The following is a 23,191-nucleotide window of genomic DNA, read 5'->3' on the forward strand; positions in this document are numbered from 1 at the left end:
AGGAGAAGAAACCAAACGCCAGAACGCAAACTAGAATTTAGGACGGCGCTAAATCAATGTCTCACAGTAAACAAACAAAAACCTGCAGAAAAGCCCTTCAGCCTGTTCCTTAATGTGTGATCATGCAGCAGAGTTTTCAGAAAATGCAAGCAGCATATGAGATCATTTGACGGCGCAGAGCAAACACAACGTGATCTTCACATGGGTGGCGATGGGGAAGGATTAGGAACGAATTCACACCTACTCAGCCCACAAAGCAATTCAAAGTGGCAGGTATGTATTAACAATGTAACACTGAGCCCAGCTTCAGCAAAGAAAGCATTGCAGGCATGAGAGCTATGTGAAAAAAGAGGCATTTCAATATTGTATTTTGCTTTATACTTTCAGCATTATGTATTTGAACAAGTAGAGGAAGCATACAAAACACCCTTTTTTTTCCTTTACACACATTACTAAATATTACCATGCAAAGACACAGCAATTGTTAATTGTCAGAGTACCAGAAAGCAAACCAAAACCACCTATTTTTGTGGCCACAGCACATGCAGGAAAATCGCCACCATCCCTCACTCTATAACAAAGGATAATATCGAACCAGAAGTTTTGACCAGGTTTCAGGGAGAAGATGAATAGTATCTAAATAATTGAAAAATAGCTTTTTTTGCTGTGAGGAACAAGCAACCCACACCCTTTTAACAAGATTTATAGACAAATTTGGAGCCTCATGGGTTTCAAGGACACATCACAGAATAAAGAGTTACAAAAATAAACACAAACCTTGTGATTATTCCTGGGAGCATGACAGCACTGCTACAGGTAAACCCTTGGAGGATCATTTACAGAAGACATAAAGATTGGTGGCTGCCAGGTTAGATCCATGAACTCCAAGCGGGAGAATCCAGAATCCACTTGTGGTTCAAGTGTGACAAGGCATTCTCACTGCCTGGGAGAGAAGCGTTAGTGAGTCCACGGGCAAAGGAGTCAGAGTGCTCTCCACACCACACATGGGCCTGGAGATGTACATCCAGGAGGATGAGGCATGGCAGGAGCAGGGAGGGAGGTGATGATGATGATGATGGAGAGGAAAATGGCAGCAATCACACTAAATACATAATTCAACTCCAATAGTCATAGCATATACAATTAATTCTTCTTTTCCTGCCTAAGCCTGTGCAAGGATTAACAGCTCAAGAACATATGGCTTCTCCATGGCTGTATAATATTTTACAGCTGCTTTACATGGTGAAAATAATATGCTCTGCTACTAAGGTTGGTGTTTTGTCAAGGATGAGAATTTCTTGATCTTTCAGAATTTTGAGAAGGTGGGTTGCAAGGCTGTACTATTTGCTGACAGATATCTTGATTCTGGACATGTTTTAGAAGAGATGTGTAAAGTAAATTACTACTTTGAATCTCACTATTTTGTTAATAGCTGCTATACTGTTATTTAAATAACTCCCACTAGTTCCATTTTCACAAAAGCTCTTCCAGTGCATTATGCAAATCTACTTCAGTACAATTTTCATGGGTCTTGAAATTTCCAGCTCTGTCATATTAAGCCCAGAAAAATTTTGCATAATGGTTTAAAAGTGATAATGATTTCTATTTCATTCTTGTTTGTCTCATTAATGCTGCAGGATTGTATCTATTGCAGTTTTATTTATAAAGATGGATTCAAACTGTCCAGACTATTTTAAGGTTGTATCTCTAAGTCTTTACTTCACCTGGTTAGAAGTTTCCGAAATTTCTTTATTATAGGCTATGCAACCAGCACCCAGATCCTATTCCCCTGAAAATTACTGTGAGATTATCACACATCCTGTACTGTGGAGGATCACATCCTACATTACCATCTTCCCTCCCATACACTGAATTGAGAGTTTTCAAGGGCCAGGATATCCAGTGGTCTGGGAGCTCCATGGTATACTCTTAGACATACAGAATACCTTGCTTACAGTGAAGCCATACAAACTCATAATATTTTTCCATGTAATTAACTTTGTCATAGTATCAATTATTTTCTGTGCTAGCTGCAGGTAATTTATACATCAACAAAGCTGTTTTATCCACGGACTTTAATTCGGGCAATTGCATTTACATTTCTGATTCCAGCCCTATGCTTGACTGTTTTCTGAGTTGTTTACAAGTCAGCTGCAATATCCCTGGGCACTTAATGTTCCCAAGATTGCTGTGCTATATGCAGTCATAACATGCATACATTTATGTAGTCAAATTTGGAAGCAAAAGGGCCTTTTAACTTCTCAGAGAGATGGCAGAGCAGGTTGAAAGTTACAATGCTCTTATAGTACCACAGATTTGTGTGTTCTAGTTCTACCATCTCAACAAATAATCATCAGCACAGCAGGCAACCACAGCTCAGGTTCAAATAACAGGCTGTGGATATGTTGTCACAAGATATGGAAATGCAAATCTGCACATTCTTCTGCCTTGCCCAGTAAGTCATACAGCTTGAAACAACTTTAGGACCTCATTTGAAATATAAAACTAATTTATACGTCATTATTATCTCTATTCCATGAGATATAAATGGGATAAGACATTCTGATCTCACCACTAAAAATTCAGTGAGGTATAAAGGCATTCTGTGAAAGGGGAATTGATAATAAACCATCAGTGATTGAGATCCAGCCAGCAACAATCTGAGCCCAGGCAGATACAACAGCCCTGAGGCTGCAGTGCCTCCAGGCAAGCGGGGACCTTTTGGTCTGGCCTTCCTCCCGCAGCTGAGCATCCTGTGCTGCCTCCTGACGCCTCTGCCTTGTCACAGGGAGCTGCTTGGCAGCTGAACGCCAGCCCTGGGGTCAGAGGTGCAGCAAGCCAGGGAGCCCTTGGTGAGGGCATTAAGACATGCTGCAGAGCGTAAACACCATGCTCTGTGAGCTGCCAACAGATCACAGGGCTGAGGAGGGGACTCACTCCAGGGCAGAGAAGCACAAATCTCACATGAAATCATCCAAACTCTCCTCATGCTCCTTTCCAAATGGAACATCTTCTTCCTCGAGCAACAAGATTTACCCTTGTACTGAGCCTGAAGTGCCCTTTGGGCAAAGTCTCTATGAGGAGGCTAAAACATCTAGAATTTCTCCTTGCTAGGAACATAAACTGGTTCTCAGAGTGTTCTGCAGGATATAACTCTATCACATGGATCTCTGTGGAGACACCTAACTTGTCAAAGGCAAGTTAAAGACTAGGCAAAATGAGAAATCTTTCATCATCATTACCAAAGCAGAATTGAATTTTTGCCTTCCAACTTATGTATAATTCTAGTGTTTTGAATAATAAGTATCATTTTAGCATTTTAGTGAAATGTGCAGAAAACATATAGCCAGTATAAAATGAGCTTTATATTGCTTGGCTTTTTTGAATATTTGATCTATACACCACATCCTTATTGAAAAAATGTTAATTTAAGCTCTGTTTACTTGAGGGAGTTTCACCATGTACTGGCCACACAGGTTTTAAAAATTTTTATCTCGTTCTTTTTGCATTTCTTATTCATAAATAAGGTTAGCTTATACTAGATGGGAAATAAAGGTCTTCAAATATAAAGGAATATTTTATAATTAAGACAAAATTATCCTTCTGTCTGCCTTCTGTCAGGAGACCCTCCTGCTCTAAGCACTGAGCTCTGATTAAGTACATCCAGCTTTCTCTTTTCACCCAGGGTCTTCAACATGGCCAAGCAGATTCTGGCACTTCCACCAGGGCTCCCAGAATGGCCCAGAGGGCTGAGTGGGGATGCCAGCCCACACTCTGCTCTTTCAGACACTGCAGCTGCACAGTAGCTGAGATCCAGAGCCCTGGTAAGGACCCTCCAGACACAAATAGAAAACAGGAAGTCTGTTAATGGCACCTTTGGAGAAAATGCTATCTTGGGCATATATGTTTTCATTTCTTGTCATCCTAAGAAGTAAGAAATGCCCCTTCATAAGCTGACTAATAACAGGCTGTACTGAGAATCTATATATAAAGGAGAAACATACTTCAGAACAGATAGGTTGTGAAATACTGCTTACTTATTTAAAAACAAATGGAAAACCCACACAACTACTTTGTTTCTCGGTTCTGTGGAAGTAGGAGGAACATTTTCAACAACTTTTTACTTTGTGTTCACAATAGAATAAAGGTTGTAAAGGTATTTCTTTATGTTTTTACCCTCCGGGCACAGCCCACAATGATGATGATGATACTCCCCCTTGGCTGCAGAAGGGACTGTGCACGAGGGTAAGCTCTGCTGCACCAAGCAGCAGAAGCCACAGGAGACACAGAAGCTGCAGGAGTGGGAGCCAGGGCATGAGCATCCCCAAGAGAGAATAATTTGGCTCAAGCAGGCATAGACATGTGCTTGCATTGCATGTGCAATGATCAAAGCATATCACTGGCTGCCAGAAGCCACTGAAGACACAGCTAGAAGATTTCCACTAATTTAAAATACCCATCTTCAATAAAAATGCTATGATTCATTTGGATTTTTTCCATTTAGTGGAAATAAGGCACTCCTAGACTAAAGAAAATGTTGTCACCACCAGATCTCCTGCTGGGAGGCCGTGTCTGTGTACAGTGCCAGGGCTGTGGGCTGCTGGAGGTGACACAGGTGTCCCTCTTGCCTGAACTTCAAGCAGGTAGGGTGGACTTTCCACTTACATCTGTCACAGAAAAAATAAATATGTCCTCCAGTACTTACATAATTCATATTTATATAAACATGTAAGATTCTTTAGAAGGTGTATATTTTTAAAAATCTACTTTTAAAAATATTTAAGCACACCAGAAGACATTTTTCAGGCTTTTCCTGAAAAAGAAATCTATACCTTGTTTCTACACCACTTTTAATAGTTTATCATTAGGAAAGGACATTGCCTAAGAAAGGAAGGTACTCTTGTACTTTACAAGTTATAAAGTTCATTTTGTTATCTACAGACCAAAGGCTTAATTTTTAATTTTTGTGTTCAATAAACCCAACTTGACAAAATGTACTGTAGTTATCAAGTTTGTCAGCATTTTTGCAGAAGCTGAACTTTCTTCTGACAAATGTTGCCAGCCAAATTAGAATAGAGAGCAGCATGATGAAGTGTGTTACTGCTCAGTCTTTAATAAACCAGTTGTGTATTCCTGAGTCTCTCCCAGCTTCCTGACAGGGCTACTGATTCCATGGCATCCTTATGTCCCTGCCTGATGCTGAGGCCACCAGCAAGGTGGCTCAGCTGTCTCCATCCTGGGAAGGAGGTGACCATCAATGCACCCCATGGTTTATCGAGTGATACCACCCAACCTTTTTTCACACATGTGATGTAAATCTCCAGCTGTCAATTTTAATGTCGACAGTAAAAAGAAAGATCTGACTTGCAGGAGGTGAAGGTACCTGGGATCTTCTCAGCATCCTACTCTGGCAGAACTGTATTTCTTGAACCAGCTGTGGAGGCAGGTCACAGCTTGCCAATGACCACTCGCCTCAGTAGAAACATGCACATGCTGAAGTTCAAGAGCAGACAGCTTGCCTCCTTCTGTGGAGTTATCTACCAACTCACTATACCATAAAAACACTTAAATATTAAAATATTGAATATGTTGTAGAGCATTTAGAAGCCTTGTAAAAAATTGCATGAATAAACATGAAGTAGTTGATGCCTGAGAGGCAAGAATGTGCCCAGGATGATACAAGCCTGTTCAGATCCTTGCCTTAAGGCACTGATCTTGGAAAACAAAACATTTCAGTGCAACACCAAAGAAAAATGATCCCTCTCAGCTTTTCCCTTAGTTTTTTTTTCAGGACACATCTTGCCTCTGTGTTCCTGTGCTTCAATGAACTCCCCTGGTCAGCAGTGTTTGAGCTGTTTTGTCTTCAGTAACAGCACTCTCTGCCCAGGAGCATGGCAAGGATTTTTGGGACCACAGTGCCTGGGCATGCACACTGCAATAAGCACAAGTATTTTATTCTTTCTTTCCCAGACATTTACAGAGGAGCTGCTTGACATTTAGGAGCAGTTACCACCACAGTCTTGGTGGATTGAGAAGGAAGGAACATGCTCCTAGCAAGAAGTGGAGACACCCAGAAGGGCAGTGTCACCCTGCAGTGACATTGCAACAGGTTTAAATGAGGTGACCAAGCTTTATGCACAGATTAGGGACCTTTTTAACCTTTCAGCTGCAGGTGGGGGAGAGAGTGAGGCAAAGAAAGGAAGAAGAGGAAGGAAGGGGATGACAAGCAGCACTCCAGGCAGCCACCCCTGCCTCTGTAGAGGCAGCAATGGCTGCTGCCCAGGCTGCAGCTCGTGTATGCTGGGAAGGACCTCAACACCACTCATGCCTTTTCCCTTTGCGGGTGGGACTCACAGGCTGCACATTCTGAGATTCAAGAGGACAGTCTAAAGCCATAATTCAGTTTCATACTGAAGTAAAGATATGTCCTCTCCAGTAGATATGGATGACCTTTCCCTTGAACCACCATTTAGATTTATGCCTGTGACAAGCTACAATCTTTTCCTATTTTTTTTCTGCTCACAATGATACAAAATAGAGGTGGACAAACATAGAAACAAGAGATTGTATAACACAGCTGCCCTTCAGTGTTTTTTATTTTCATTTTCAAATCAATAAGTCCAGACAGCAGAATAAGCACTGTAGCTGCACCCACTGCCAGACACTGGCAATCCATAGGTACAGTAAATGATATTAATGAAAGAAGAATCCAATCAAAAAGCACTAAACTGAGGCTTATAAAAGCACAGTGAAGTTTTTTTTTTTTTTCCCTAGTCCAGAACAAAGAACACCTCAAGGCTGGTGCCTGGCTGACATTGCCAGGTTAAGATCCCCATGATCAAACATAAGCCTCAATGGATAGATGAAGAGAGAAATAGAGGAGATGAGGACTTAGCGCCTAACAGTGTGAAAAAAAGAAGCCAAGGAGATATTTAAACAGTTTGAAAGAATCACAACCAGAGCCCAGAAGACAAATGAGGCCACAGTATGTTAAATGAAGCAAGTGAGTTTGGAAACATTTGTGTATTCAGCTTCCTAACTAGAGCTCAGCTCCAAGGCAGAAGTGTTAAACAGCCACCTGATCAGAATTTGTAAGGAAACAACGTACAAGCTAAAACATGGAAGCTGCATTTAGATGCATGCAATAAAACTGTCAAGATTTTAGAAGTCCTGTTAGATAAATCAGATGCTTTTTGTCTAAATGTGAATCAGTAAATCACATTTCCTTTTCAGGAAGTATTGGCAGTATTTCAAGATGTATTTAACTAATCTCACAATGTGTGGTTGTTTTCCTTGGTTAATCTTCTATGAAAAGGAGCTATTAGGAAATCAAAATATTATGGCTAAGCCTTGCTAATTGCTCTTAGGCACAGAAAGGTAAAACCTCTTTCACCTCACATGTGAAAAATGTAAGAAATAAGAAGAACTTAAGAATATAACACAACAGAAAATAAAAAATAAGAGATTGGAATCCTTTCCCTTCATGCTGTTTAATAGCCCTCTGTATATATATAGACTTCATTCAGGTAAGTAAATTTGTACCCCCAGTAAATTTGGGGGTAACTTCTGACCACATTAGTGGTAGAACACATCTGTTAAAATCTTTACACAAAACTCAAGGGAATAGAAAAGGAAAAAGGCAGTAGGATTGCTCACTCTCCTGCCCATCCAGGCTGGATGGAGGCACAGTTTGGTACCTGCCCTCACTGAGCATATCCTGCTCCTGCCTGCTGTACTGAATGGATGGCTCTGCTCCAGCTGCGTGTACCAGGCAGGGTCCTCTCCTTGAAACCCTGGGAGCATAAATACTCAAGCCTCACTGCTTCAGCACAGACCTCCAGTGTTCAATGAAGTCAAGACTTTCAGAATCGTTTAGGCACAAAACCCCCAACTTTCCAACAAAGTCAAAACCCAGAGGTAGTCAAACTTTGGATTGGGAAGTTCTTATACTTCCCAAATTTTGTCTAAAATACTAATTCCCTCTAGAAAAATGCCTGGTTTTGGTAAACTAACTCCAGAATTAACAGACTAGGTCTGGCTGTAAGATTAATGTCCGGTTTGTATTTTATAGAAATATTTTAAAACAACTACAAAGATTCATCTGGAGATACCTAAAATCAGACAGAAATCCAGTCCAGTGTCTTTCTTAGTAGTGATCATTACAGTGACCTCCTGCTGATCCAGTCCCACAGCTTTTCCAAGATAATTGGGTGCCCAGAAGATATATATTTAGAATATCGTTGTACTCATAATTAATGTGAACAAAATACAGAGTCCCTTGACCTTCCATTACATTTATTCTGCAGTATATACTGCAGGGGAAAAAAAGGTTTGGAATTCAGTAAATCACTACAATGCATACATTCTGAGAATATAAAGCTTTTAATGTTAGTACGGTAGAAATCAGTAATTTCCTTCTATAAAATGAGAGGTAACAAACAGGGGAGAAGGGGTAGATACAGTATGTTATGTATGGGAACTGACATCTTCATCTGTGCTGCAGCTACTACATTTCATCTTTACAGAGTGCTGAGAAATCAAGAAGTTATATAACTTAGTGAAAAGCTGATAGGGCCGGTGACATTTGAAATCCTACTCTGTGAAAATCAATTGCAAGATGTGAAAGAAAAAACCTCATCAGGAACCAAAATCTCCATCCCATAATATATCCGTATATATGTACACTTTAGAAATAAAAAAGAGCAATAAAACTTTGAGGAAAAAGGGAGTTTGGGAGGGAAGTGGAAGAACAGGCAGAGCAGAGAAGGAACAGAATAATCACAGATCATTTCAAGACACTGTTATGAGGAAGCAAAAAGATAATTTATTTTGATGGCACCCTTTTGATTCTGCTTATGCTAAATAGTAAATAGGTAACACAGCAGCAATTTACAACATGGAACTTTATTGGAATAAGAAAGCTAAACAATCCTTGCATACATAAAAAAGCATATGCTTTCCTAACCTAGCAACACAAGAGTCCTACTTGGATCAGTCTTTACTTTCCTAAGGGAAAATGGCCCCATCAAAAGGATTTAAAGCTATCCGTGATTGGAAGCAGATCAGGAAAAGTCAACAGACCTAATTTATTTTCCAGTTGTCTCAGCAAGAAAAAACAAAAGAGACAATGATACTGACTCAGGAACCATAAAAAAATCTCTACAATCCACAAAAATTGATTTCTTAATATTCACTACAATCACTCTGACTTTTCATCCATTCAAACATGGGTCACTATGAAAATAAAAGATCTGGTAATTCTCATTTGATTCATATAAAAGTGAAGTGAACTTTCAGAGAAGGAAAGCAAAAGAAGACATTTTCTGTGAAAGGAGTGTAATGGATGAAAAGGAATCCATTCAAAATACACCCAAAGCACATTAAAAGAGAATTCACTGAATGAGTGCCAAATTAGAATCATGTTCCTATTCATCCAGCAAGCAGCTACTGAAAATGTCCACCAGATCAAGGTCTGCACATTTTTAGGCACAGAACTACATCTGGATGTAGTCCTGGGAGCAAAGGTGAGAGCTGCACAAGCACGTGGAGACAAAAGGCACCACTGCCCATTCTCAGCACAGGAAAACCTTGCACTGAGGAGAATGCCAAGAGTTAAAACTCTGGCTTGATCATCAAGATCAGCAAACTACAAGCATTTTGATGAGCTGGTCTGTTATAAAATCAATGCTGACTCTTGAGCACAGCAAGCTGGCAAAAACACAAACCTGCCCTACCTGCATAATGCTTCCTACAGGAAACAAACAGTCAATTTTACCAATAAACTTAGCGTGATAAGGACAGATGCTAGCTGAACCTGGCATCTGCTAAACTTGATTTCACAAGAACACTTTTCCCTCCCAGAATTATATTTAGTATCTTTTAGAAACATAAACATAAAGAAATGTTCACTGCATTTTGTTCAACCATTTCAGGTCTTCCCCCTACTCAAACTGCAGCAGCAGAATTTTAATGACTGGAGAAATGCAGCAGGGCTGTAAGAGAATATTGTACTGCAGCAAATCACTGCTTCTGTAGGTTTCCTTCACTGTGACTCTGATCTCCTAAATCTGCTACAGCACTGGTACATATTTCTGTAAAATGCAGCTCCTAGCAGAGATTATGTAGGGGAAAAAAAAAAACAAGGGCTTGAGAACTTCTTACTCAAGTTCTACACTTACAATACCTAGGAAAAAGCCTAACTAAAAGCTCAAAATCAGAATTCCCAAATAGTTCCCAGTGCCATCTGATACGACTTCTTTCTCTACTTACTTCTTTTTACCCCAAATGCCTTTGCATTTTAAAGTACCCATACGTTCACTGTACCTTTCTGCCAAACTGCCTTCCATGAAGCAATTAAATGTATAATTGAGATCTTCAAGTCATAACAAAGCAAATTTAGTGACTTTTGGAATGATTTCAAGGGAGTAAGATGACACAAATCAATTTTATGCCAAGGCACACTTTTGCATGCATGCATTCAATATGTATCACACAACCCCTCATAAGCCTGAGGTGCTGTTTCTCCCACAAAGAACACTTCCAAGGTTTTCAGGGAAGGCATTTTCAAAGTTTAAAGATAAAGTTCTCTACTGTGAATGACCTCATCAGTCAAATATTAAGATTTTAAACTTTTTAGTGGTGGTAGGTATTTGAGGCTAGATTTGTAGATTTGGATGTTAGTCCAAAGAAAATTTACCTTTCTCCTCTCATTTTGTTCACTAGTCATTAGTGGAGCTAGATTGAATTTTCTTTGAGACTTATTCCCTCATTTGCATCTTAAGGCTTCTGAAAAGAGACTGACAGGAAGCACTTTATTGCCACCTTCTTACAGCTGACATTCTTGTTTCTTCATCAGTGCTTCAGTTCACCGCTCACACAGATTATTTAGTTGCTCATCACTACTCAGAAAGAGTCATTGATAAAATTGTGTTTCACTGGGGGCGACAAAGCTAAAAATTAAAATTCCTGCTTCCAGGTTTTGCCAAAAACTCCAAAATTGCAAGAACCATAGACCTCCTTTTTACTGCCTTTTTCACTTTTTTCTGATACTAAATGCCTAAAAGGTTTCCACACAAAGACAATATTAACTCACTACAGATTTTCACATCTCCATATCTTCACATCCATACAAATAGCCCATGATTCAGGATGTGTAGGCTCAGCAGATAGTAAGTGCTGTCTTTGATCTGGATGACCCTGTAAAACCACAGCAAGTCTCCTGTTTCCCATGCTTAGCTCTCTTCTGATTCCTCCTCATGCTCCCACCAAGCAAAAGGCACTACTCTGAAGATCCCCCAATCTTAACCTCCTTGCTTTTCTCTGATATTTCTCCATTCATATTGCTCCATTACCCCCATGATTTCAGGACTAAGGGAACACACACATAAGAAAAAGGCAGATAAGAAAATTCATAGAACTGAGCTAAGCCACTTCAAAAACTATTTTTATGTGGACTCCTCTCTGCAAGAGGTTTTTTTCATTTTTCTTTTTTTTTAAGAAGAAAACATTGGTGAAGGAATAATGTAAGCAATCAGGTTTTGGAAAGCTTCCAATAGCAAAAATATCGGGAAACTACTGCAGATGCAGTAACCTGAACATTTCAATCAGGAATACAAATAATAACTCAAAATCTATTTAAACTAGCTGTACACAACAATGATAAGAAATCACTTCCATTTTGTTTCTTAGGTCTTTCTTTGAGCAGCAGTTTGAAATGATCACCTCCTGACAGAGGCCTTCATTCAGGAAGACAGGGCTCTATCACAAAAGGTGTGGCCAAAAGACATGGGTCGGGTCATCCCTGCCTTGTCCTTTCAAGTTTGCTCCCTCTTGCTCTAGCAAACTTCTTTCCCACCCTGAAGGCCCATTCTGAGTCTCCTCTCCTCTCCTCTCCTCTCCTCTCCTCTCCTCTCCTCTCCTCTCCTCTCCTCTCCTCTCCTCTCCTCTCCTCTCCTCTCCTCTCCTCTCCTCTCCTCTCCTCTCCTCTCCTCTCCTCTCCTCTCCTCTCTGACACCCCAGGCTCTCCAGAGCCCCAAGGAGGCAAACACAGACACCAACCTGCAAGTAGCATCTTGTATGATCATGGACTGTTTGTGGGCTTTTTTGCTCCTCTTGGTTTTTTCTCACAAATAAAGCTTTAAAACAAAAGGTATCCCCCCTGTTAATGTTATAATGTGGATGTGTCTTTATAAACCAACTGGAATTGTTTTACCCATTAGCCAGCTTATGAGACAATGAGAGAGCCTTAATACCAAAGCATGAAGTTGGAAGCACCTTTGTCAGATGCTGCCAGCAATCTTAAAGCAAAAAGCCTGCTTCAGAAACTGGGCCCTCTCATACACCATATACAAAAAAGAAAATCTCAGCAAAATCTCAGCAGAACAAGACCTGCATTAAGAACAGACAGTAGCATTCAAAAACCATTTCTCCATGGTGTTCCTCTAATACCAGGAATGTTTGGCTAAAGCAATTCATTTGCTAAGTGGCTTTCTCAGCAACCACTTGCAATGACACTGATGTCAGCCTTTCTCAGGTCAGGGCCTGCCTGTCAAATGAGAGTTTATCTCTTGTCTCTCCAGGGTTGTTGGTGCCTTCACAACTGCTTCATTCAGGAGACTGCTTAATCAGTGCCATGATTTAAAATTTCAGAGCAATTCAGCTCTGAAATGAATAAAAGAGAAGGCTGAACATTTCCTTCCCAGGTGCAAGTCTCTATTCCCTTTATCCTCTGACTTGAGACTGCCAAAGATGCCACATTATCACTGACGAAGCCAACTCCCTTCATCAAAACTGCTAGGCTCATCAAGGAACCACATCAAGTATTTGGGTTTTTTACCCCTAGATACTCTGTGGAGAAGGAAAGCATCTGTTTTTCCCTACCTCTCATCCCATCTCCTGTCCCTCCTACCAAATATACCAGGGACAGACTGAAATGAAAGCCCTTGGAGGCAGCTACCTTCCTTCATCACAAGCCATCTCACTTCTACTTCAGTGACTCATCCAGGGCAATCACATAAATAGGAATTCTCCAGCTTTCCTGCAAGTCACATTTTATTTTTCATGCTCTTCATTTTCACCAGCAGTTGTTGAATGTACTAGCTAGTTCCTAGAGCCATCCTGACACATGAGATGTGAGAACATAGCAAACCACAAAATTTTATCAGGGATAACAGCCTTTTGAAACTGCAGTTTTAAAGAAACTTTGCAAAAGGTTTCTGCCTAATCAACCCCATGAATCACACTGCGCAGTTTTAGAGAACAAAAGGGTTTTAATCCTGTTGGAAACCGGGGAACTGCAATATGTCTTTTTTTCTGATTAGAGGAAGGATAGAAACACTGAAGGTCATCTCTGAAAGGAGGAATACATCCCTAATTTCCCAGAAGAAAATTAGGTTTGAGATATAAACAAATTGACTTTACCTACAAATATGGCAGGGAAGCAAAGCAGCACCAGGGCTGCTCAATAGCATCTCTGAAGTTCAGAAAGCAGGTGGCTAAAAGTAACAATTGGAAAAAGATAGGCAATTTATTCCCATTTAGCTGTCACTTACAGGAAGAGTGAATATAAAAGTAAGAACTAACTTAGTTATTTTCCCCATAAGATAATGTATCATTGACAACACCTAAACTTGTTACATTTAACATCATGTCAGAGTGAGCCATCCTTTTGACAACTCTTTTAAAACAAAGCTTCATGAAAAAATAAAGAAGGCATTTAGGTTTCTATTTGATTCCTGGCTCCCGTAATAAAATTAATGTTCCAAAGGCCGTAACAGTAAAATAACAACAGTAAATCATAATAGTGATTATTTTAATAGTTTTGGACTCTTGGTTGCATCTTGAAATAAAGGTTTCAGTTGGAAACATGCTGACTCCTAGTCTAAATTTTTGTGTTTCAACACAACATATACTGCGTTTCAACACTTTTAAAAGGTTGGATGCAAATTTAGGAACTGATATGAGCAATGACCTTAGGTTTCACCATTTGCCTTTACTGAAACAGCACTGATCATTAAGATCACCTTCAAAACAAACCAAATATCTTTATGTAGCCGATGGTGTTAACATCTATGCTATTATAAAACATTACTAATGCAGTTGTTTTTTTTTCTGCAATGGTGTCTTTCTTCCTGTCCTTTCAAGGAGATTACATGGACAGCCTTATAGTTATAAGGCACAGCCCATGTCCATTGTTCTTCCTCACTTCCACCTTGTAAACTGTCAGATCAAATTTCATCTTGAAATTTATGAAACAGAAGCATAACATTAGAAAGGCTCATTTCCGAAATTAAATGGTTAGCTAACATCCTTCTCTGTATTACATAAAGGACTTAAAAAGAAAAGATACTCAAATAAGAAATAGCTATTAAAAAAAAAAGATTACACTGCTCGTGCTGCAATATTTTCAGTTTGGTATTTTCTAAGAAGCTCTATGTACAGTATTGCTTGCACACTTTGCACACCCAACCCTACATTGCACGGTATCCTCTCTAGCAAGAAGGTTCCACTGCAATTTCTCGTGTTCCTTCATAATGCAAAAGGTACAGAGATGTATAAGCAGTAGGGCACATGCCCATAAACGAGAGAATACAGTTGGGCAGAAATTAACGTCTAGCAGAAGAATGTCCATTCTCTGTAAAATCTACTGACGGATGCAGATACACCAGGAAACTGATATGGCAATGACATCTCTCCAGTAATTTAGGCAGTGCCTAAACTCAGCTTTCCACTTGGGAACTTACTCATCACTGCTCAGAATCCTCCCAGCTGAAAAGCTACAGGCTTACTTCTCGATGCTTGCCCCTAATCCTCCACAACTTCATCAAGTGGATGGAACACTTTTCTTTGAAACTTGCAGCAAATACACTGTGCTTAATTCCAGATTTTCCAGCTTCAAGAACTTGTTTTCCATGAAACTAGATAGCATTTTAAAGGCTAAGGAGCACAAATAAGCCAATAAGAGAAAAAACTATGTACTGTGATATTCATGGCATAGACTCTACAGTTAATTTTGTCCTAGCAACAGTTTTAGCATCAACCTTTTGGGAAAATATCTGTGCATATGTACCTACACTGCTTTGGAAGGCAAAGCTTTATCAAGTGTATTGGCTCAGTTGGTATTTTCCAAGTTCAGTAGATAAAAAGTAGAAGTACTGTATTTCTTTCTCAATATTTACATTGACATGTTTCCTGTGCACTCAGGAGGAACATTTAAATTCAGGCCACTGAAAACAGTACAAGTTGTCTCTCTGTTCTGTTCTCTGCAGCACAAATCTTTCTCTTCAGCAGTTTTCTCTGCTCTGAAAGGCAATGCAATCAGATGCTGCGCAGTAGAATGGTATTACTATTTCAGGCCATGAATTGCACTATTCCCATTTAGAGGAACATCCTCTGTTCAAAAGCACTGAACAGCCAGAAACACCTATTGAAATCAATGCTAGTTAGTGCTCAGAACCAAAGCTAAGTAATACTTTTTTTACTTTTTGCATTGAACAAAGAGTTTAATTTCAGCATCCAAAATGTTAATTCAGTATTAACTTCCAAACTCATGGATTTGAGTTTGGTTTTGTTCAAAGAGTAAATGCCTTTGTCTCCATCTTTACCAGATACTTGCTAACACCTCCACCTGTGAGTAGAAAATCAATTATGAACTGAAAATCAGTAACAGGCCAGTTAGAACACAGGAGGGCTGCTGTGCCAAACCTCCCTACTCTGTACATCTATAACATCTTCCACTGTTTTCATCTTCTGTGGTCATATTCACCATCAAATACAAGCAGAAAAAACTAAAGACAAAACAGAAACCACCAGCCACATGAGGTGTAGGCAGCTAACTGGGACACAGAGCAGTTCTGGAAAGTGACACCCACAATTACAAAACCCACTGTCTTTTCTCAGACTGAGGCCTAATGGCTGATTTGACCAATTTGGGGTTTTGCCATAAATTGGGACATTAAATAAGGATCCATTGCCATGGAATGTGTGGTCTGTCTAATTAAGACAAATTGAACTGTGAGTCCAGGATGCAGAGATAGAGGCTGGCGATGTGGTACATGGACACACAGGTCCTGAGCTTTCCTTGGAAGACCATATCTCTCCTCACTCCCCATCAAGCCATATCTGAAACAAAGCTGGGTTGTGACAGGTCTATTTAATAGTAAATCACCAGTACTGAGAATCTTCCACCATCTCTGCACAACCATTTTCATAATGCTTATATTTCCTGCCACTCTTCTTTAACCTTCTCTCTTCTCGTGTTCACAGCTTCATATTTGACCCACAGCTTCCCAAAACACCACCAGCTCCTTAGAGTGTCCTCTGAAGCTTCATGTCATGAAAACCACCCACAGCTGAATGATATCAGCATACACAAGCTTTGTGCCTGTCCACTCAATGGACACAGAGAGGAAGGATCTACCCTGTAATCCAAGCTGATCCCTTCATTCCAGTGCTCAACGCTCCACCTCAACTCCCCACTTTGTCACTTGGGAGTGGTATCTGTGTACACCAGAGGAACTGTCACCTGTACCCCACCTCGAGCTCTGCAGAACACCCATCTCAGGAAGAGGAGCAGGACACAGCCAAAAAGGGACCAGGCATGCCAGGATGGAGGAGAATTCAGGTAGTGTGACATCTCTGGGGTTTCCACCACTGCTCCTAAGAAAAGGCAGGAGTGGTACCTTGCTAATACTGCATCCTCAAAAGCTTCTAGGAAGAGAGTAAAAACCATGCAGCTCCTCTGGCCAGTAGATTTGGCCTTTCACTCCTTTGAATGGACAGGGATATTCCTGTATTCCAGTATTCAAGTATTCCTTCTACCTATGATTGTGGACATACATTTGTTATTTATAAATAGTTTTTCTCTTTGCATGTTCAGTACATGTGCATCTTCTTTCAGGACAGATATCCTAGATTAGCAAAATTTGACTGGCAGTGAGTAAGGCCTAAGTATACATTGTAATGTACCTGTGCTGATACATTTTCCAAACCCTTAGAGCAAAGGAAAAATGCAAGATTGAAAACAAAGCATTGCTATTTTTAATATCAACATTTTATTAATTTTTTCTAAAGATTATGGTAAAATAATTAGTCCTAAGTTACAGCAGTAATCTCGCATTTTAAATAAGCTCCTTAAGAAACCCTGACTTGTAGTAACAAAGAAAGGAGCTAGGAAAATCCTAGAAGCTAGAAGCTAATGCCCTGATGTGGTTAAAAAAACCCAAAAAACCAAAAGTGTGCTTGTGAACTCATTAGGGGCTCCTTTGGTGCAAGTAAAGGATGATGACATGAAGACCAGTGTCACTCAGCTCAGGACACACTCTATTTTGACACAACCTACATTAGGGCCAAATTCTTGTACCAATGTAAAAAGAAGCAGAACCATTTTCCTGATGCAACACTGCACTCATGAGGCTGGAACTGAGGCTTGCATTTCTGTAGGCACACAAAAAAGCAGCAGGTGCCAGTAGAGATTGTGGCACATTTTCCCTGCTGCCATGGCTGATCAAGGCTGGACTCTACAGCCAGACAGAAATATTCATTGCAACTTCACCACTCCATTCTGCCAGGGATATGAGACTGATACATAACTGCAGGGAAATTCATGGACTTCAAGATTTTAAGCCCTACCTAAGCCCTGGTTAACATCCCTTTATTTATTTATCATATTGCTTGGAGAGAAGAATGGGAATCAGGTTCATTTTGGGCACCTGGTAAAGCTATACCAGAGAAATAAAGCTTGGCCATAGGTAGGAATGAAAAATTAAAGTTTTGTCAGTCTGTCATTGAATCTTGCTGAAAGAACTGTCTGTAACTCCAAATATAGGCTGTTCATAAATCTTCCATAGCAGAGAAGCAAACAAAGACAAGTAATAAAACATCTGCCTTGGCAAACCAAGGGATAAAATTAAATAAGAGCTGAGTAAAAATCTGAATAACTAGGGGTTTTTTTAATTTATGCACCACCTTGTATTATGTGGAGGGTGATATGACCATTCTATGGCAACACCATGTATATTGCATCCCTAAATATTTGGAAGAACTCTAGAAGACTTCAAAATTCTACATTTAAACCTAATATTTGCATAGTAAGGACACATCCTTCTGCAATGGGAAAACTTTGATTTTCCTTAAGGCTGACTGGTCTGCTCTGCCCTCCCATACACTCTGCCAGGTCAGGGAGTTCAGTATCTGATGGGTACTGGGAATTCTCAGGACAGTTAATGCTTTACACCAAGGGAACATGAGACTTCCATACTCCATTGCAAACACATGCAGAAGCTACATGCACTTGCAAGTAAGGTTACCTGAAACTAATCCTTTCTATCTCATATTTTAATTGGGTATTCCACTAATTTTTTTCAATGTTTCTTCACTTTAAAGTTTCTCTTGATATTTTGCACAAGTTTTAAGTGATCACAAATATTGCACTGGTCCTCAACAGAATAATACATTTTTGCAACCATACATTATCTCTTTCTTTTGTCTCTATTTTATTTCTCCTACATATTCTATGTCTTATTTCTTCATAACTTTTGTCTTTGTTCTTCTTATTCTTATGTCTCATTTATTTTATTGCATTGTCTTTCTTTCTGTTTTCCTTTCTCAGTAGACTGCCAAAAAAAGTTTGCAAGTATTCTACTTTTACAATGTCCTAACAGGGTTTTAAGGATGCTTTAGAAAAAAATCCCAACTGATGAAATTTTTTGTGAACCTCTGTTCTCTCTAAAGGAACATTTTTATGCCCTGTCATCATAATGTTGCATAATCAGCATTCAGAGAGCATCATGTGGACATGGATGAATTCTGCCTGCATTGGCTGCACAGAGGGCTCAGACTGACATTACAGGACTTGTCACATGTCTTTTCTATGTGACAATCTAGAAGAATCATGTGGGAATGCACTTTCCCAGAGAAATGGGGTATCAATAATGTCAGAACAGAAACAGTTAGAAAAAAAAATTGGAGAAGGCCCAGATAAAAGAAAGGGTGTTTTCTTCAAATTCTGTTGCATTACTATGACAAAGTCCTTCTTTTCATGGCTTTTCATGGCATGTTTTGACAGCTTGCCTCCCAATTTTCCCCATTCCAAACGAACCAGTAACACAAAGTATAACTGGACCTGGCAGCCTGTTAGCATGGCACCCAAGCAGAAACTTAAAATGTCAGCTGTATTCAGGAGTGGAGGGAGAAGTGGCTCTTCACAGAAACATCTCTGTTGGAAAAGATTAAAGAAAACACAACAGAAGAGCAAGGAATGTCTTTGTCTACAGTCTAATTGGCTTAATTACACTACTGTAGGGCTGCTTTATTCTGCCACATCTACATGCCTTTTAAGTACCTCCAGGGATGGTGACTCCATCTCTTCCCTGGGCAGCCTCCACAAATGTTTGACAGCTTTTTCAATAAAGATTTTTTCCTAATATCCAATCTAAATCTCCCCTGGTAAAGCTTGAGGCTCATCTTACCACTTGTAACTTGGGAGAAGAGACCAACACCCACCTGGCCACAGGCTCACCTCAGGGAGTTGAAGAGATCAATAAAGTCCCTCCCAGCCTTCTTTCCCCCAGTCTAAACAACCCCAGCTCCCTCAGCTGCTCATCCTCAGCCTTGTGCTCCAGACCCTTTCTCCAGCTCCCTTGCCCTTCCCTGGACATGCTCTAGCACTTCCATGTCTTTTTTGAAGCAAGTGACCCAATACTGAACACAGCACTCAAGGGGTGGCCTCACCAATGCCCAGCACAGAGGCACAATCCCTGCCCTGGTCCTGCTGGCCACACTATTCCTGATACAGGCCAGGATGCCATTGGCCTTCCCAGCACCTGGGCACACCCTGGCTCATGTTCAATCCCTGTTGCTCAGCCCTCCCCAATGAGTTAATGAAGAAGACTGTACTGAGAGTTTGCCACTGGAGTGACAGAAAATTATCGGAAAACCTTACACTTCTTATTTTTTAGAAGTTAACAACAAATACTTCCCATTTTCTTAAACAAGTGGGAGAGCTTTTGCTATATTTTTTGCATTATTTTTAACAGTTCTAATGAAAGCACAACAAATACTGCAGTAAAGTGATTACTTTAGGAGAAGACCTCCTATTTTAGCAAAAGCCACAGTAATTTTGACTTCAGTGAAACTGTCCTATAGCTCCTTTCCCTCTCTTAAGGACCTCTGAACATTTTAAAGGCTATATATAATAAATACCAAATATTATACACCTTCCTGCATCTAATATGAAGTAAACAAGTGGACTGCATTAAAATACAATCTATTTTCTATTTCTAAACAGGCACACAAAGAAAGACTCCCTTCCAGCAATAAAGGCAACACACAATAGGGCATATTTTCAAAACTGAACAAAGCTCTTCATCTTCTATTTTTTAAAGATACTGGATAGAAAAAATGAGATTCCTAATTTCACCAGTTTCTATTAACTCTCTAGCATTCATATCTTGAGAGTTAAATTTAAATGCTCCTCTCAATAAAAATGTTCAAGAAACAGACCTATTGTGATATTTTTGCATTTCATGATTTAATTGATTTTGCACCAACAGCGTTTCCCATTCTCTACAATTCATCCACGTTCTTCCAAAAGCTATCATACCAGCTTAACAGTAACTTGAAAGATATGGCTACTGTGAGAGGAAAATCAGTGTAATATCTTGGTTTCCTTGTTACTTCATTCCTGGGAATCCAGCAAATGGCAATATTCCATACTAGAAAATTATTTATTCTGAAAAACTCTTTCCTGCTTTCTGTGGTCTTTAGCCTGGATCCTATGGGCTGACAAGTATCTGCTAGGATAAGCAAAAGATGCTGAAAGAACCCTAAGTTTAATGCATTTCACAAGAAGAAATTCATCATTATAAAATAACATCCCTCCTTCAAAATCCTTTTAGATTTCTTGTCACAATTCACATACCATTAGACAGGTCTAACTGTGAGCAGGGATCAAACTTAGACCCGAACTTTTACTAAATTCTGTGCAAGAGAAAAATGGCCACCTGCACAGACACTTTTAGCAATTAAAGGTGACAAATTATCCCTGCAGAAAGAAGTAGCTTGAGGTCAAAATCTTATCACTGTAGAAAACAATAATCATAGTTTTGCTTTTCAACAGAAAAAAGTGGCTCATATCTGTGCCTATTCCTTGTCAAGATAGAAGTTATATTAAAAAAAAAAATTATACAATGCCAGCACATATCTTCTAATTTCTGTGACAATCAAGTTAGGTATTTCCCTTTTCAGCCAGTGCCACTTTTTCCTTTTTTTTAAGAGCAAAACAGAGCAAATTGATTTTAAGTGGGCCATCAATCACTGGAAACACAGGATTTTGGGTGTCTCTTTTTCCCTGAATGCCTGAAATAGAAGCTATGCTGGGGCACATGCTGGTTTGTTACATCAGTAAATTATTTTGATTATGTTTAACATACTTGGAAACAGTAAAAAAAAGGGAAGGGAAGGGAAGGGAAGGGAAGGGAAGGGAAGGGAAGGGAAGGGAAGGGAAGGGAAGGGAAGGGAAGGGAAGGGAAGGGAAGGGAAGGGAAGGGAAGGGAAGGGAAGGGAAGGGAAGGGAAGGGAAGGGAAGGGAAGGGAAGGGAAGGGAAGGGAAGGGAAGGGAAGGGAAGGAAAGGAAAGGAAAGGAAAGGAAAGGAAAGGAAAGGAAAGGAAAGGAAAGGAAAGGAAAGGAAAGGAAAGGAAAGGAAAGGAAAGGAAAGGAAAGGAAAGGAAAGGAAAGGAAAGGAAAGGAAAGGAAAGGAAAGGAAAGGAAAGGAAAGGAAAGGAAAGGAAAGGAAAGGAAAAGAATCTTAATAGCAGACATTACATTTCTAGAAGGTGTAAGGAAGATCAGTGTGGAAAAATCTAATGATGATTGACTTTTTATAATGGCAGACAGTAAAAAATACTGGGAAAATATGTGTGAAGAACTTCAAAGGTGTAGATTGCTATGGTGGTTGATCCCACCTGGCAGCCAAGCAGCCACCTAGCTGCTCACTCTCCATCCCCAATGGGACATGAGAGAACCTAGGAATAATGAGAATGAGAAAACCTCTGGGTAGAAATAAAGACTTCAGAAATCAGTAACCAACTACTATTACAGGCAAAACAGTCTCATGTAAGGGACATTTAATTTACTATCATTAAGTGTAAATATTTAATTAATGATTGATATATTGGGAAAGAAACACAAGATAAAAAGAAACCTTCTCTATCTTCTCTGCCACAATCTTGTTGCAGACCACTTTCCTTGTCCCTTCCTAGTCTCCACTCATCATGTTACTACTGTGGGTGGTACTCAGCCCATTGGGTGATGGCCAGAGGATGAAGGGTCAGACCACAGCAGTTTTTCTCAGTCATGCTCTTTTTCCCACACCTCTCTTCTACTGCTCCTTCCTCCTCACTTATTTCTTCTGCTCCAGCATGGGCCTTCCGTGGGCCATGGTCCCTTTGGGAGAGCACCTGCTCCAGCATGGGCTCATCCAAGTGCCACAGCTCCTCTGCTGTGGAGCACCTCCTTCTGCTTATTATAAATAATAAATGAAATTTATAAATGATAAATTAAATCTTAATATAAATAATAAAAAGACTTAAATGATAAAATAATGTAGATCTTCACCATTTTAGTAATCTACAACCAATTGCTTAAGTCTGGAGTAGTGAATTTTTCTGAAAGGGTCAATGAATCTGGAATTCTTTTTGTATTGATATCTAACAAGAGAAGGATCAGATTTTTTTCTCTGAAATTAAGGTTTTCCTAAAAGTTTTTAAACTTCTTAGATTTATACTGATAAAATTTGTTACTTTTTAAAATTCTATCAATAAAACATTCCTATAAAGTGCTATTTCTTGGCTCTATCTTTATACTTACTTTGTAAAATAAATATTAATAGCAGAAAAGAACTCTAGACAAATGTAGTTGATGGCTTTCGCCATATATTTCTCAAGATTTGGTTAGGAAAACTGTTAAGTTTGAGAAACTGCTTGTAAACCAAATAGATTTTTCATTCAGGTCTTCTTTTCCCCATCCTTATTCCAATTTCATCTTGCAGCTCCTAGCTTCAGCTAGAAGAGGAGAAAAAAGCCTCACAAAGCTGCAGGTACCTAAGTCAGCACATCCTGGGGTGGATTGGCCATGGACTTCTAGGCTCCACAGGGTACTTCTTTCTGAAGTTCATTTCACTAGCTTCTTGTGGAG

At 39.7% G+C, this 23,191-nt stretch overlaps 1 protein-coding gene across 6 annotated transcripts in view; it reads right to left on the reverse strand.

Annotated features, from left to right (window-relative positions):
- OXR1 (oxidation resistance 1) overlaps window positions 1–23,191 on the reverse strand; it is a 266,515-nt gene that overhangs the window by 139,975 nt on the left and 103,349 nt on the right. For 2 of the 6 annotated variants that reach the window (XM_066564436.1, XM_066564442.1), the window contains one exon: window positions 778–943. The exons of the other annotated variants lie outside the window; for them this stretch is intronic. In XM_066564436.1, coding sequence (XP_066420533.1) covers window positions 778–836 — 59 coding nt within the window. In that variant the 5' untranslated portion in view covers window positions 837–943. The remainder of the gene's footprint in view (window positions 1–777; window positions 944–23,191) is intronic. 6 annotated transcript variants of the gene reach the window in all.

This window comes from Molothrus aeneus, chromosome 1 (assembly GCF_037042795.1).
Source record: "Molothrus aeneus isolate 106 chromosome 1, BPBGC_Maene_1.0, whole genome shotgun sequence".
In the NCBI taxonomy this organism is placed as follows: domain Eukaryota; kingdom Metazoa; phylum Chordata; class Aves; order Passeriformes; family Icteridae; genus Molothrus; species Molothrus aeneus.